At 54.6% G+C, this 16,634-nt stretch overlaps 2 protein-coding genes across 14 annotated transcripts; both read right to left on the bottom strand.

The window, feature by feature from the left end:
* Positions 1-5,223: 5,223 nt before the first annotated feature.
* On the bottom strand, positions 5,224-7,005 carry AURKAIP1 (aurora kinase A interacting protein 1). Of its 3 annotated transcripts, none has more exons than XM_014863169.3 (4): positions 6,766-7,005; positions 6,205-6,305; positions 5,476-5,921; positions 5,224-5,391 (listed from the first exon to the last, which is right to left on the bottom strand). In XM_014863169.3, exons 2-4 carry the CDS (start codon positions 6,254-6,256, stop codon positions 5,290-5,292), a joined length of 600 nt encoding a protein of 199 aa, XP_014718655.1. In that variant the 5' UTR covers positions 6,257-6,305; positions 6,766-7,005; the 3' UTR covers positions 5,224-5,289. The 3 variants fall into 3 exon arrangements, with proteins under 3 accessions (XP_014718655.1, XP_044625381.1, XP_014718656.2); XM_044769446.2 differs by having other exon boundaries at positions 6,561-6,777; XM_014863170.3 differs by having other exon boundaries at positions 6,698-6,768.
* Positions 7,006-8,087: 1,082 nt separating this feature from the next.
* Positions 8,088-16,506, bottom strand: CCNL2 (cyclin L2). Of its 11 annotated transcripts, none has more exons than XR_011503696.1 (12): positions 16,093-16,430; positions 15,748-15,822; positions 15,408-15,517; positions 14,682-14,802; positions 13,653-13,717; positions 12,866-13,076; positions 11,069-11,168; positions 10,784-10,888; positions 10,557-10,698; positions 9,594-9,705; positions 9,419-9,511; positions 8,088-9,234 (listed from the first exon to the last, which is right to left on the bottom strand). XR_011503696.1 is itself a non-coding variant. In XM_044769439.2 (11 exons), exons 1-11 carry the CDS (start codon positions 16,387-16,389, stop codon positions 8,880-8,882), a joined length of 1,575 nt encoding a protein of 524 aa, XP_044625374.1. In that variant the 5' UTR covers positions 16,390-16,506; the 3' UTR covers positions 8,088-8,879. The 11 variants fall into 11 exon arrangements, 4 of the variants coding, with proteins under 4 accessions (XP_044625374.1, XP_044625375.1, XP_070367445.1 ...); XR_011503697.1 differs by having other exon boundaries at positions 12,952-13,076; XR_011503695.1 differs by having other exon boundaries at positions 9,594-9,702; positions 12,952-13,076.
* Between the last annotated feature and the right edge of the window lie 128 nt (positions 16,507-16,634).

Here is a 16,634-nt window from a genome sequence, read left to right as displayed (position 1 = left end):
AAGGAAAGATGTGCTCTTTCAAAGTAAGAGAAGAAAACAGAAGACAAGGGATCAGGGAGGCAGGAGCAAGTCCGAGAGAAGTCCCTGGAAGTATGAGGGGAGATCCCAGGGTGACAGTTGTGCCCCAGACACAGTGGGGAGGCAGCCCCACTGGAGCAAAGCAGAAGTCCCACGAGAGACCTCCTCAGTGAGACAAAAGGATAGAACCTCAGACGCATCTGGGAGCTGGGCGAGAACTTCATGCTGAAATTGTGATGAGGGCATAGAAAACTAAAGCAACTGAAAAAAAAACAACAAAGACAGTTACTGACTCCAGGGAAAACAACGGCTCACACGGGGAAGAAGAGCAGTCGTAGTGTCAACCCTATCACAGTTACAGTCATGTAAACACAGACAGTGCAACAGTGTGCCTTCTAGGGCTGCCAGGGGGGCCATGCGGGGCGGCTCGAGACACCGACAGGGCGGCTAAGCAGGAACAAAGTGCAGCAGGATGGGGCTTACGTTTAGCGCAGTGTTTTTCAAACTGCAGGTTATGCCTGTCAGTGAGTGTGAGCTGGAGTTAGTGGGCCGTAAATAGCATTTTTAATGAAATAGACGAGAACAGAAAACACTTGAGACAGCTGCAGTTACGAGAGAAGTATTGTATAAATTTCCAGTTGTGTGTGTGTGTGTACCAGGTAGTGATGTCTTTTTTTCTTCTTCTTCTCCCTAAATCCCCCCAGTACATAGTTGTATATTTTAGTTGTGGGTCCTTCTAGTTGTGGCATGTGGGATGCCACCTCAGCGTGGCTTTATGAGCGGTGCCATGTCCATGCCCAGGATCCAAACCAGAAAAACCCTGGGCCACCAAAGCAGAGTGCACAAACTTAACTGCTTGGCCACGGGGCTGGCCCCCTAAAATCTATTTTTTATTTTGAGTTTTGGGTCAAAAAAATCTGAAAATCACTAATTTACAGCTATGAAAATAAATACCAAAAGACAGACTGCTTCCGGGAAAGGTGGTGTGGGACAGGGAGAGACTTCTGTTTGCCTTAAGCATTATTGAACTATTAAACTATTTAGCCATGTATAGGCATAACTTTTATAAAAATAAAGTTTTTAAAAAATTAAATTTGAGAGTCAAACAGACTTAGAGTGAATCATGGCTTCTGAGTTACGTGACTGTGGGCAAGTCAATCTCCGTCTTTGAGGGTCCCAACTCACAAAACAGGGCTATTCACAGACTTGTTGTGAAATGAACTAACTCCTGTGAAGAACCCAGCATAATGCCTGTGGGGGAGGGGTCCACTCACACGTGTCAGTTATTATTATTAATTTTTTTAAAGCCTAATTCTTACTCTATGCTCCATCTCCCATACACTGTTTCTCAGAAAGCTGCTATAGAGTGTACTCCATGGAAAGAAGAGAATAAATCACAAGAGAAGGGAAGAATATGGCATTCCAGAAACGGGATCCAGCTGATAGGGCAAAGAGCATCCCAAGGAAGACCCTGCTGGTGCTAGAGAAGCCCCAGGGCAGCCAAGATGGGGGAGCCAGGAGGGTGGCTCCACATTAAGCATTACTTGCAAGAGTTGGACTGGGAGTTTTAAAATTCCATCATCAAGTTTGGGGCCGAGTTAGCGGTCACAGAAAAACGTGCAAAAGAAAAAATGAAACAGGAAAACAGTTGTACGAGAGAAGCCGTGTAACCGTGCTGTGAGGCTGTGTGAATGCTGTTGACACTGTGACGTGGCTACACCAGGAGGCCGGCAAGCACAGGACCCCATGGAGGAGCCAAGGCTGCCGCCCTGAAATGCACGTGGGTGGGTGGGCAGGAGCAGCTGTTTGTTACTAGCCTTATAGAACAACTTCATGTTGAGCCAGACACAATCCCATTTGGCTGGAAAATTAAAAAACAAAAACTGTAAACACAAAGTAATGAAACTAACAAGACCAACTGAAGTCAATGGGCCCCTCTTGGAGGGGAGGCCCGTGTCTGACCTGGAGGACACGGTGGGTGATGGACATGCCTCAGCTAGGACATGCAGTAGCAGGAGGAGACACCTGTTCATGTAAAGGTCTTGGTGGCCTCTGGGGCCCCTCCAGCCACATGGAGCCTGGAGGTCAGCTGTCTCCACTCAACAGGACTCCAAGCTGGATTGGTCTCCTCTCCACACCACAGACTATCCACAAGGGGATGAGGCCAGCCCAGGCAGGTGAGGGTACAGGGCACAGGGTGCTGGATCACAGGGCAGGAGCCCCCACCCCATTGTACCTGACCCCTTGGCTCCCAATTTCACTCCACAAAGCACATGCCCAGCCTGAGGGCTGAGGCCTCCCCTCCTCTTGGCCTCATGGAGCCTGCCAGCTGTGCTGCTGCCACAGTGGGTCTGAGGGCTTGGGGCGGCCCCACACTCCCAGGCCATCCCCTGCCCTGCTGGTCACCTGGGGGTCTGCAGCACTCCTTCTTCCCTCATCATTCAGGAGCAGTCCTCAAAACACACACCCCGCAGATGTGCCCAAATACACAGACCACCCTACACCGAAGACCCCAAACCTCCAGACGCCATTCAGACCACCGCCTACCTCGAAGTGGTGAAGTCTCAGCCACCCTGGACTCCAGCCCCAGCCCTGCCACTCGGCTGCCATGTGACCCCGGGTGAGGGACCCAATGCTGCAGGACTCAACTTCCTCATCTGAAAACAGCCTAGTAGTGCCCTGAGAGGCTGAAGTCAGCATTGGACAGAATCTGCCTGCTAGGGGAGGGCCCATCACAGGCCAAAACCACATCACAGGGCAGCTCACGAGCCCCCACTCTGTCCCCCCACCTCTGCCCTGTTACTCAAGGGGTGCCCAGGCTAGAACAATGAGAGAGGACAGGGTGGATCCCCCATAGGGAAGGGGGGCAGCCTCTTGTGGCCTGGGAGGGGCTGCAAAGATAAAAATAAAACCCAAAAATTGCCTCCTGAGGTTGTGGTTGGGCCCCAAAGGCATCCAAGCCACACGCAAAGTGAGCTCTGCACACATGCAGCCTGGGCAGGGGCAGGGAGAGGAGGGCTGCTGGGTCTGGGCTGCAGAGCAGGAGAGGGAACAGGGGTTGAGGAGGCTGACTAGGTAGGGGCTGGGCTGGCTCAGGAGCTGACCCACCATGACCAATCACATCTGCAGCAGGGGTCTTGACCACAGTCTGGGGTAACTGTTCTTAGGAAGGGGCTGCCCTGTGCACCATAGGGCACTTGGCAGCATCCCTGACCTCCACTCACTGCTCCAAGTACTGCCCCAACCACTGTGACAACCAAAAATGTCCCAGATGTGGCCGAGTGCCCAGTCCAGAACCACTGCTCTGGAGGAACCGCGAGGCCGAGCATCCTGGACCCCACAGGCAGCCTGCCTCCTGGGGCTCCCTCAGCTAGCACCCACCCAAGGGTAGAGGAGGCTGAAGCAGGTGCCCCAGCGCTGTGGCACTCCGCCAGCTGCAGCCTCTATGCATCTGGGTCTGCAGCTCCCTGCACAGGCCGGCATTACACCCCCAGAACTCACAGCCCAGCCAAGCTCCTGACAGAGTTTGTCTCCAGATGGTAACAACTTAGCATCCATTTCTCTCCCCACAGCCAAGGAAGGGCGGGGTGAGCCACAGGCAGCTACTGCAGTGGGGCTGGAGGAAATACCGGGAGCAGCTGCTCAGCAGCCATGGGTGCCAGCCAAGGGCTTGCCTGGCAGGCAGAAGCCCGCTGGGAAGCCCAGCGGAGCTGGGGCCAGACCTGGCACCAAAATGTCATGGTCCACTCCACCCCAGGGAGGCTCCACGGCTGAGGCCTTGGCCCTGGGACCCCTGCCCCACCTATAGCTCGAGAAACTGAGACCCAAGAAGGATTCTGGTGACCCCAGCTAGGAGCCTTCTCAGGCGACACTGGCACGGGGCTCAAGTCTGCTGGTCTGACCACTGCCCCCTGGCGGCTGCCAGCAAGAGCAGGCCTGTGCCCTCAAGGGCCTCAGTTCCCCTCCAAGTCGTGGCCAGCTTCACCCTCCTCACAGTCCACCACAAGGCCCCTCCGTGAGCCCATCCCCCCGATGGACAGGGACCCAGACGGGCCCAGTTGTTAGAAGCCTGCTTACCTGGCTGGCATGCAGGGAAGGCGCCCTGCCTGCACACTGAAGCAACGGGGGGTGGGGAAGGGAGATCAACACAACTTGGGTGTCCCATGCCAGGGAAACTGCTGGGACACCATGCTCAAGCCGCCCCCAGGGTCTGCCTAATTTGTGGGGAACTCAAGCCCAGGCCCAGATGCATTTCTGCGACAAGAGACGGAAGCCCCCACAGCCCTGGTGAGAAGTGCCGTGGAGGAGGGGGAGGAAGGACTACAGCTCGGGAAAGCGTCTTCCTCTCCCTCCTCTCAGTCACCACGCGCAGCACAGAGCTCAGCATGACAACCAGCCTCAGGCACTCAGGTGCTCCAACCACGCTCCCCTTCCTGTGGCCTGCGTGCAGAGGCCCACGAGCCCCTCCAGGCCCTGCCATCCCCGATGATGTGTTCTTCTCCATCCAGGAGAAACCTGGAACCACTCGGGGTCTCTGGCTCACGTCAAGGCTCCAGCGCTTCTCCAGCTCCGGAAACAGCGCCCCTTCCTCAGCCAGCCCCAACTCACACCTGCCAGAGCACGTCCTCCAGATCACCCCTTTCTGGTTGTCCCCAGGCCACCCCCACACAGGGCCCCAGGAAGTGGCAGAGGCCAAGGAACCCACGGCAGGCCAGGGGTCCCCGGCCCCGGGTGAGCAGGACAGCTCAGAAGTCCAAGGGGCCTGCAGGACACCATCTATCATCTCCGGGGGCACAGGGCCTTTCCCGCCTCCCCTCTCATCCTCCCCCCGTCTCCCCAGTGAGGCCCTCCCTGACCCTATTCGTAAAACATAACCTAATCGCACCCCACCTCAGGCTGGACACTCCCCAGCTCCCTGGTGTTGTCCTTCAGCACTTTGGCCACTGTGTGTTCACTAAGAGGCCGCCTCCCGCAGTGGAACGCACAGGCCCTCAGGTCAGGGCAGGGCTCTACTCCCACAGCTCACGCACAGCGAGGCCTGTCATCCCCACAGGCGGCCCCACCAGGGCAAGGGCCAGCTCTGGAAAGACTGCCACCCTGCCACCCTGGGGCCCTCTGCCTCCTGTCACACCAGAGGCTGGCAGCAGGCTCCTTCCCGAGACAGCCCACAGCAGGCACAAGAAGGTCCAGGCCAAGGGGGACAGCTGAGTTCTCAGGGCATTTATTACAAGGGGCCGTCAGCAGTAACGGGCAAGGGAAACAGACCTAGACTCATTTGCCCTTCAGGTAGATCTTGGGGGTCTGCCAGCCCGGAGGGGCTTCCTTCAGGCCTGCCTTCAGCCAGATTCGCCTCAGGTCTCTCTCGAACTTGACCTGTGAGGGCACGGGAGGGACCACCAGCTGGTTGGTGCCACAGCCATGTGTTCTCAGCCACCTGGGCCGCCACCCCACACTCACCTGCTTCCGTTTCAAGCGTCCTTCCCGGACCTTCCGCCGCAGGAACCGCGTCCTCTTGACCAGCTTGCGGTACTTGTGATGATTCATCTTCCGCCGCCGGATCTTCAGTACATTTTTGCACTGCATCTGGGGTGCATCCCAGACCCCCTCACCCCCTTGCTCGGCCCCTTCCCCCATTTGGCTAGGTGGATGCTCATAAAGTTGGGCTGGAGCCACAGACCCTGGAACCCCAGCATCCAGTCTAGGCAGGAGGTAGCGAGTGGTCAGCCAGCTCTCCAGGGGGCTGATGGACATCTTCCTGGGGACCAGCATTTCCTCAAGCTCTAGCTGGACCCCACTGCCAGGGAGGGAGGCAACCCCACTTGGGCCTGCTGGCTGGGTGCTATAGCGGGCCCCACAGGCATGGTGGCCCAGCACCCCTGAGACAGAGCCGGGCCGACTGCAGCCTGCAGGAAACAAGACCACACAGTTACTGCTCTCAGGGTCACACCGCACGTGAGCACTGCCACCACCCCACCGGGCCTGATGGGGCTAGGACGGCCCACACCTTGCTCTTGGCCTGAATGCCACTGCATTCCAGGTCCAGGTTCCCCGTGACATGCTCAAGAGGTCTGTGAGCCACGCCCCTGTCCTCGAGGTGGTGGTGGGGGGGGCTAAGGGCAGGTGGGCTGCTTGGCCCAGCATTCCTCACCCACGTGGGCATCCCCCCAACCCGCCACATGGCCTCACCTGCCCGGGGAACAACCCTGAGCAGCTGAGCAGTCAGGCGCCCCAGGAGCATAGTCAGTTGCGGGTGGGCACAGCACGGAGGCCGCAGGTGTTCAGGACAGCTGGAACACAGGGGTTGAAGTCACGCAGGGCAGCGCCCGGGACTCCGGTCTTGCCCACCCCACCCCGCCCCCTCTCCCCTCCCCCTCCTCACCCCTCCCTTTCCCCGCTGCCTCCTCCCGTCCCCCTCCTCTCCCCCTTCCCTCTCCCCTTCCCCCGTCCCCCTCCTCACCTGTCCCTGCCCCTTCCCCTCTCCCCCTCTCACACCTGTCCCTATCCCCCTTCCCCGTCCCCCTCCCCACCCCTGTCCCCCTCACCTCTGTCCCCGTCCCTCCCCCGCTCCCACCGCACGGCACACACGGCTCCTTCTCTAGATGACCAGCCTCGGCCCCACCCCGCACCTCCGGCCAGGTCACCACCCTCCCCGGGCCTCAGCCTCCCCTGAGGTGCCCACCACACGGGGCGGGGTCGACGCTCCCCGAACCTCCCCAGACGCGACCCGACCGGGAGACTCAAACCCACCATTCTCCCGCCGCGCTCAGGCACTTCCGGTCCGTCCCTCACCGGCTCCGCGTCGGCGCAGGCCCCGCCGGACCGAGAAAGCGACGGTTTCCGGCCAAGCAGCTGCCGACCCCGCCCGCCTCTGACGGAGACACGAGAACTGCGGTTCCCTCAATCCTGAGAGCTGCCCTCTGCGCCTGCGCGGCCCGGCCCTGAGCTGCCTGGCCCTGGGCGGAAGTGGCGTTTCCGGGCTACGGAAGTGACATTATCCCAGCGACGGAAGTGGCCTTCTCTGAGCGACAGAAGGGGCGGGGCCCGGCCTCCCTCCACCACCGCTCCCGGGCCGGGAATGAGAGCCGGGCGCCGTCTGGAGGCTGCGGGGTAGCACCCGCCGCCCCGTCCCTGTGGCCGTCGCCTCCCGCCACTCTGCATCTAACGCAGAGAACACGACGCTTTTTGCGTGGGTGGACTTTTCCCGTTTTAAAGCAAACAAGCGCCCATCCTGTGCTTGTGGGAAGAAAAATCAGAAACTAGCTCTTCCGAGAACCCAAAGCAGCCTCCGTGGAGGGCTGGCCCGGCCGAGCTGCAGGGTCGCTCCCAGGGCGGGATCTGGGAGCACGTCTCCTCTCCAGCCGGAAAGGCCCCTGTCCGCTGAGGCCGGCTGGACGGACGGGACCAGCACGGACCTCAGCGCGCCTGGTAGGAGAGGGACGCGGGGGCTCTCCTCAGGGGCCAGCCCTGCAGGAGGGTCTCCCTCCAGTGCCGGCAGGCAGTGGCCAGGCCTGGTCATCCCAGGCCGCAGCCTGGCTAAGCGGCAGTGGAGGACAGGCCGGTGGGAGGGCAGACACCGCCGGCTCCGGGCCCAGCCCCACAGCCGAGGTCACGAGATGACGCTGTTCGGTACCTGCCGAGCGGCTGCTGGGGACCCACATCTCCACGTTTCCTTGGTCTACTTCCAGGTCCACCGAAACCAGGAAGGTCACGTCCAGTTGCCTCACACCCACACACAGGTGCTGGTCTGGGGAGAGCGGACACTGAGACTGTGACAGGCCGCGACAGCCCTCCGTCCTCAGAGCCCACGCAGGACCAAGAAACAGCCCAAGGCCCGCCCCGCGTACCTGTTCAGCACTCCGCGCAGGCACAGCCCCAGGTGCCTTGTTCTGCCCAACACACTCATGCCAGGGGCTACAAGCTAACGTGCCTTGGGCACAAGGGGACTTCAGGACCATTTTTTCCTTTTCAAACCCTCCCTTCTCTGCCACCAAGAAAGCAGCCTTTGTCAGAACACACAGACAGCTCAGGCCCATCACAAGCCTTCGACAGAAGAGCCAGTGCACAGGAGCTCCATACAAAATGACACTTTAATGAGACCAGAGATGGCAGCACTAGAAGGGGCACCGCGGGCTGCGCGGTAACAAGCGAGCAGAATGATAAACTGCAAATTCCTTAATGTTCCAAATGTCCTGAGTAGAGAGATTTGTTTATTTAACCACATAAAATGCAGATATAGGAAACTTCTCTATTTAGGAGCTGGTGGCCTGCACTCAGCATCGCACGGATAAAAATATACGACTTTCAACACAGATCTAAATACCTTCACATTTTAAAAATCGGAATTCTCTACACAAGTTCTAAGCTGACAGAATTCAAGTTCTGAGTTTTCATATATAGCTTTAACTTGTATGAAACACATTTATTTACAATATGAATAGAGAATAAGGGACTATTAAGGCCATTTTCTCATTGTGAAACACTGCAAAATATGTACATAAGTACAACCTAATATAGGCAAAGGTTTTAAAAGTCACTTTCTTGGTTTGACGTAATTGAGTATCAGTCCGGGAGAGGAGAGACAGCCTATCCTTAGCACCAAGCCACACCACCTGGACGTGCACGTCGGCTTCTGCATCCAACTGCCACAGGGCTGCTGCTGAGGTGGGCCCTGCACTGGATGAGTGTGCGCTGTGCCCAGGCCGGCCTAAAGGGCACCTCGCTGGCCTCTCGATTCCATCTCCAAATTCCTCACAAGGTCCAGAGTCCACAAACCATTTCCCAAAAAAGTCTCGCCACAGAGCCAGTGATGCCGAGGTGTGCATGCCAAAGGCTGAAGGGCAGCCCTCTGGGGCCCCCAAGCCTCACCTCCGGTGCCTGCTGTGCCCAGGGTGGTCTCGCTCGTAGCGATGGCTTGTTCGCTCGTAAGACCGCGAACGTTCTCGTCGCTGATCTCTATAGTAATGACTTTTTTTCTTATATTTTCCAGAACTATCCGCCCTCTCCCGTGAGCGGCTTCGAGAGCGGGAGGAGCTCCGGCTGCGAGACTTGTGTGGCTTCTGTGGGGGGTACTTGCAGTCCTTGGACTTTCGGTAGCTCCTCACCTTGGAGCCCTTGTAGGGAGCGCCTCGGTGCACCTGTCTCGGTGGGGAGTCACTCCGGCTCCGCGAGCGGCTCTGCGACTTGGACCCGCCAGATGTTGAGCCGCTGTCACTTTTCCTGTGAGGAAGGACCGTACCACCAAGCGGGTGACCACCCACCCCAACCACCTCAGGGTCAGGAGTGACTGTCCCCTGTGGGGCAGCCTCATCACCTCTAGCCACCATGTGAAAACACCCACCCTGCCAGATGCAAGCCCCCCAGCCCCAACCCCCCACCCCAGTGAGCCCGGAGCAGCACACACCTCCTCTTAGGAGAAGCAGATCGCGATGGGGACCTTGAATAGCTCTGCTCACGACTTCGGCTCCGACTTCGACTCCCTCGCCCCTTTGGCAAGCTGAGAACAGGGTGAGGGCAGTTACAGACCCGCAGTCTCTCCAGCCAACCCCAACGGCCCACTGGGCTACCTGGGTACTCACCCATTCACTGGGCTGTCAGCCTTGGCTTTCTTCACACCCTCCGTTTTCCTCTTGGCGTTCTTCACAGAGAGCGGGGAAGGCTTGTTTCCTTTACTGTCTTTGGGGGATTCTGCTAGAATCAAGTACAAGAAGTTAAAACCCAGCCATCAGAAAACTGTTGTGAGGGGCCGGCCCAGTGGTGCAGCAGTTAAGTTCATGTACTCCACTTCAGTGGCCCAGGGTTCACGGGTTCAGATCCTAGGCACAGACCTAGCACTGCTCATCAAGCCATGCTTTGGCAGGGTCCCACATAAAGTAGAGGAGGATTGGCACAGATGTTAACTCAGCGACAATCTTTCTCAAGCAGGAAGAGGAAGACTGGCACAGATGTTAGTTAGCTCAGCAGCAATCTTCCTCGAGCAAAAAGAGAAAGATTGACAACAGATGTTAACTCAGGGACAATCTTCCTCACACACACAAAAGAAACAATTTCTGTTAAGAAACAAGTTAGTAAAGCAAGATAACGTCCCTTCTCTGGGACTGGTAAAGAACATGCCAATCCTAACTCCCTGCTCCCAGCCTGAGCCTCACAACCTAGGCAGGGACCCCAGAGACAGAGAAGGCCACCTATCTCGCTTGCCTTCCCTCAGGGCCTGGAGACAGGCATCATGCTTAACTCTAGGATCTGACCACAATCTACTGCCCCAAATTTACAAAATTTTCATCAAAAGACAAGCTAATTGGGTAGGCTGGGTAAACAAAAGCATTTCAGAAAGCCTATCCATGTCCCTTGCTAATAAAAATACAACAATGATGAAAAGGAACTCCTTTAGGAGCCCTGTCTCATCTCGAAGATCACCAAGTGTTCACTGAGGACTGCTGCTTGCGAAGTGCTCAGAGCAGCTGCAGATGCAATTCCAAGAGAAATCTGGAGGAAAGGAGGGTCACCCTACAGGGAGCAGACTCGTGCACGCCGACACTCACCCAGCTTGGGGGCAGGTGAGAACCCTGAGGTGCTGTCCAGAACCTGAGTGCCACCAGGCAGCAGGCCCTTAGCCTGTGCCTTTGCCTCTTCAATGGCGTGCTTTCTCTTTTCTACTTCACTTTCCAAGTGTGTCAGATCAACCTACAAAAGCCAAAGTCCATCCATTCAGAACCAGATGATTCAGTCAAACACAAATGCAGATATTACGTGAAAGACATAGAAGAACCTTTTTCCGAGTATAAAGCTGCAGGATTTTTAAGCAGATTTCTTGAATTTCTTCTTCAGTTGCTCCAAATAAAAGGAACCAATGGGGACGGTTGGGCAAAGGGATCTGTAAACAAACACCATCACTGTTAGACTTTTCTTCACGGATAATGAGACTCTTAGGGCAATGAAAACCAAGCCTACTGGGCAGCAAGTATGCATTTTATTGGCATGGATGAGCATAATCTGAAATCTACTGGAGGCTGGATACAGAGACCAGACTCCCCTGTGCTGGCGAAGCACTGACCTCCAGCGTCCGGGCAGCGAGATAAATGCAGGCACAGGCGATGCTCTCAGGCTGGAACCTCACGAAAACATCTGTGCGAAGGCTGTCATTCATGTAATTCCTGAAAACCAAAAGCAGCAAGAATTACAAGGCCCTGGGCAATCCAGGAGCCCCGTCACGCCATCTAGATCGTCACTACTCCTTTAAGTAGTCTACTGCGAAAACTTAGGGCTAGACAGTCCTTGAAGCTCAAGAGTTCATGGAGAAACATTCTAGCTGCTGCTTCTGAATACAGGACAGGAAGACAGGGAAAGTATTGAAAAAAAATTTTAAAAGCTGGCTGAATGTCATACAATGCATGTTGCTATGAAAGAGAACCGACTTTAACTTTACTTTTCCCTCTCAACTTTTGGCCTGCTCTCATGCAAAGCACAATGCCTCAGGAAGAAAATCTCTACTGTAGTGTTAAAATGTATTTGATTAAAAGAATCTAAATGCTGAAAATCCGTAGTGCAGAGAAACATGCAAACTCAAATGCACTGGCTGAGCACAGAGCCTGTGAGAGCTTTTCTGAGACAAGTCGTCCTCTTGCGTGCATCTTCCTTGAAGAGGCGCTCACAGCCTGGGCCCTTCTTCATCCACGAAGGAGGCCACTTGGAAAGGGGGAAAACGCCCTTGGGTGCATGGGAACATCATGCAGAGGAAGGCTCAATGCCCAAAGGGAAGTCCTCTTCTCAGGCTTATCAAAGAATCGTTTCCAAATTGTCCCATTTCAACAAGGAGTCTTAAAATGAACATTCATAAAATCAGACAAAAGCAACAAAATAGTACACGTTTCATCACAATCAGTACATTTAAAAAGCTTTATCATACTTTAGAAGATATAAAAATACAAAACATTTGCATTTTTTAAAAAGTTAAAAGGGTTTTAAAATTGGCTATTATTTTCAACATTTTTTTTAGATCTATTTCTCTAAGATTTAATAGACCAAAATCAGACCTCATATTAACTTTATCAATGTTGCAGAAATAAAAGATTAATCCCATGAGAAAACAGTTGAATAAGTCATGTAGTTAGTGCTCCTAACATACCCCAATTATGGCAAGCCTCAGAGTCAGGCTGCATCCAGAGGAGAGTCAAGTCATGCTGTGATTTGACGGTTACTCCCCACTTCCCACCCTGGTATCTTTGCCCTAAACACCCTGGAGAAGGTGACGGACCAACTCGCTCAGAGATTTCTCATTAAGAGATTGTACACGGGCTGACTGGGGCACCCGGCTCTGGAAGCTCGTGCTCCAGGCATCAGGAAGTAATCAAGGAAAAGCATGTGTAATGGCGCCAGGGCCACATGTCACGGAGCATTGCAAGTGAGGAGTTCAAACGTTTTATAAACATAACCATTATTAACTTTTTTGGTTCTAATAAAAAATTTTTACTACTCAAATAATGGTAACATTAATCCATTAACTTTTGAGGCCTAAAAACAAAACAAATGATGTCTTCAAAACATATATTTAAGCTTACTAGTATATTCGAAATAAATTACAATATAAAAAGTGTCCATGGAAAAATTTAAAGATGCACACCTTTTGGAAGAATGTGTCAACATTTAGCTGCTTTTCAGAGCAACTTTAGGACTTCCAGAAATAATGACATAATCCCACACTGAAGTCTGAATTCCCATCAGCCAATTCTTACAGCTTTCCATAGAATTTTTTTAAACAGAAAGGTACTGCATCTTTATTGCACAAGTACAGCAGTTTCAAAGAAACAAAATTCAAGTCAAGACAGTTATCAACTCTAATCAATACAATTACCAAAGCACGACAGAGGATTAACAAGAAGCACAATCGTCAGAGAACCACAGCAGCAGTCGGCCAGCACTATACTATCGTGCGCATACCACCATCTAGAGCCAGCCTTCGGTGGAGAGCCTGCACTGGATTGGCTGAGGACGGCCGCTGTCCCTGCACCAAAGCGCTTGGACAGTAGAGGAGAAGTCTTAGTCACTTACCCTCAGAGGCTACCCTTTGATTGAAAGAGTACAGAAAAGAAAAGTCAAAATGGGTTCTCTATTAGACACAGCATAGCACCAGACAATTCAGGCAGCAAAAATGACCCTTACAGACTTAACTCCATGGAAAAAATTCACAAAGCACCCAGCACTGAACTGTTACTTCAGGCTTTGTTTCTAACACATACATTGTTCAGTCCCCACAATTGTAGAAAAACTTTATACCCCCTCTTTCTCCCACAGGATTCTCTTTAACAGTTAGAAGCAATTTCACAGGAGATGTAAGATCACTAAGTCCACATTGGCACCTACGGGAAAGATCCCGATGTGCCCATGTCAACAGCCCCCAAAGGGCAGCCCAGTGACTGCTCTCCTCAAGGGTCTGGGGAGGGTACGGGCCACCTTACCGTTACACCAGTGCCTGATATTTTGGTAGGCTGGTTCGAATTTACACGGCAGGAACACTGGGCACTCAGACAACTCCAGCCCACAACCAGGTCATGGGACTGACTACCCACTGCCCAAGTGCCTCAAACAACATACTCCTGCACTGCCCTTGCTGGCCTCATAAACAAAGAAGATCAACTTACCATGAGGTCTGGACCAGGTGTTGGTTACGCTCACACTCTAACACCTGAAGGTACATAACGATTATCTGGAAGATATGGGTCAGGCAGTTATTACCGAGAACCGTGAGAACCCAGCATTCAGATCTTGAGGGCGTCCATGCAGCAAATAAGAGCCTCATGCTAGATCCCAGGGGTGGCCCCGGTCACACGCCCAGCATACTGCTCTGCTGCAGGGAGTTCTGCTGATGCGCCTGCTGCTGCTTTGCGGCCAGGCAGCACGCCACAGCGCACAGGGCCTCACTGTCCTCGGCGGCTACATGGCCAATTTTCATTCTTGAAGTCGCTACATTTTCCACCAGTGAAAATGGCCTGCCCTGAACATCTCTGTACCCCAGTCACCAACTTACATCAAACACGGTGTGAAAATATTTTCAGCTCTTAAATTTATGGTGAGCAATTTACTGAGAATTTGAATTAATGCCAGAAAGTGAAACAAACAAGAAATGAGAAAACCGACTAACAAGGAGGTGAAAGCAAAGATGCAAATAGCACTCTTTTTTAAAAACAAGTTTTGTGTTTAAAGGTAACACAGAAAGTGCTGTGACATCGTATGGCAGCCACGCTCCTCAACTAATACATGCTGCAAAGCTGCTTTAGCTCATTTACAAACAAAAGGGTTAAGAGTTCTCCCACTTGCCCCATGAAAGGAAAGAAGGCTAGTGCTAAAGCAACTTTAGAAAATTAGCTGTTGAGAAAAGAAAATGTAAACTGGTACGTTCCGTTTTTACAAAAACAGAACAGTTTTCTGGATGAACGGAATAGTTCATCACTATTTCTGAAAGCTCAAACTTCAAGACACTGTTTCCAAAACTCTTAAAAAATCCCCTATTAACAGATAATACGAGAAAGCTAACGGATAGATTTATTTTCACGTTATAGATATAAACTGGAAAACCAAGTCAGGGACACATTTACTCCTCTTCAGTTTTCATCTCCGTGAGAGTGGAAGTGACCTGGGGCGCTCAAGTGGCAGCTGGGCCACATACCCACCTTGTGAGGGTGCTTCACATGGACGCAGAAACCCAGCTCTTTCAGAACTCGTCTTTCTGCCTTTATAATCTGGTTCTTTAAATTAACGTAATCTTGATCCAATAGCAGAGGCACAGGTTTCCTACAAAAACAAACCACACGGTCTGCACACGGGCAAATACAATAAAGTCTTTCAAATCCCACGATTACCTCCTGACGGTGAACATCCACCATGAACACGACGACACAGATCTAGCCAGCAATTCACTTCGCTTCCTCTAACAAAACCACAAAGTCCTCCTCAAACCCCAAGGCTAACCTACCCATCCCTTCTTGGTAACCCTCCCGCCTCTTCCTTACAGATACACAGCCCCCTGGCTGTCACGACTGAGGGAGGCGCTATGGGCACCTAGTGTAAAGAGGCCAGGACGCTGCTACACATCCTACAACGCACAGCACAGTCCCCACGACAAAGAATCATCCGGCCCCAGATGACGACCGTGCCCCAGTTGAGAGCCCAGCTCCAGAGCGTCCGGAGGCTGACAAGGGCGGATCAGGAAACCAGTGCCTGTCCTCCTCACTGGGGCCCCTTCACTCATCTCGCAGTGTCTGTCAGAGACCCACAGGCCCTCTTCGGGGAACCAAGTTAAAACCTCACACCCTGAACTTCGTTTCAGAAACGTTAGTGTAAATTAATAACCAGAGAAACGAGCACAAACATTTAGAAGACGTCTGACAAAAACCCACTTTTTCTCTCTCAAATGTCGAAGGCGATGAAAGACGTTGATGACGTCCCGTATCCGTCTTGGAGCTTCTTCTATTTTGGAGGCCAGATGAACACAGGCCATTGACACATGCTGAAATGTAAAGATTGCAACACAACGACGTTTATTCCACGTCTGAGGGTCTCCGACGGTTTAAGAAGGGCCACTAAGAGCAAAGAGAGGTGGGTGCGAAGAAGGCCACTCTACCGTTGGGGGGCTACCCAGCCCGTCAAGAACCGCGCCGACCAGGGCAGGCACTCCCTCCTCGGAGCGGCCCGCAAACCACCAAGCCCCGCGGGGAGAAACGAGGAGGACGCCCTCACCTCCATGGAGTGCTTCACGAAGGACTTGGTGTAGAAGAACCGCTGGAACAACACCTGCCCGGTAGCCATGGCCACCTGGAAGAGAGAAGTTTCCGTCCCTGTTAGACGTACACGCAAGGCTTCGCCAAGGCGCCGGGTTTCCGGGCCCCGACCCAGAAGCGGACCCCGACACGTTACCGCGCGCACAAAGCCTCCCGCTGCCCGCCGCCTCCCCGCCCTCCCACCTCCGGGACGGGGGGCAGGGAGCGCGGGCCCGGGCGGGGACGAGGCCGGGTCGGGGTCGGGAGTCGGCGCCCCCGGCGCGGCGCGGCGGGTCCCGGGCCGAGGCTCGCGGCCGCGCCCCACCTGCGGCAAGCGGAGCAGGATGCCGGCCGCCTGGATGAGCTCGCAGCCCACCACGCGGAGGTCGGTCTCCGTGTCGGTGTCCAGGCCGCTCGACATGGACGGCGTGAAGCGGAGCTTGTCGTCGGGCAGCAGGCAGTTCTCCAGGGTGATGAGCACCCCGGAGTACAGCCGGTCCCCGATCAGCACGCCCTGGGACCCAGGGGCTGCGCTCCCCGAGCCTGGGGTACCGGCTGCTGCCGCGGGGGCTGCCGGCACTGGAGCCCCAGCCGCGGCCGTCGTCGCCGCCACCGCCGCCATTTTGTGCCGCCGACTCCCCTTCGGGCTCCTTCCCGGCAGGGCGGCTCCTGGCGACGAGCTAAGGCCGCGCCCGCCCCGCCCCGCCGCGCGCCATTGGTTCGGCCGGCGGGCGTCCCGGCTCCACCTTGCCACGATTGGCTAGACGTCCTGTCCGTCAGCGGCGCGGCCGACGCCGGAACCCGGCGCGAGCGGGGGCGGGCTCGTTACCCGGGAGGCCCTGCGGCACCCCGTCAAGGCCGCAGTCT

This window comes from Equus asinus, chromosome 5 (genome assembly GCF_041296235.1).
Source record: "Equus asinus isolate D_3611 breed Donkey chromosome 5, EquAss-T2T_v2, whole genome shotgun sequence".
Lineage (NCBI taxonomy): Eukaryota > Metazoa > Chordata > Mammalia > Perissodactyla > Equidae > Equus > Equus asinus.
The sequence above is the reverse complement of the archived record's forward strand: the minus strand, read 5'-3'. Positions and strand labels throughout refer to the sequence as shown.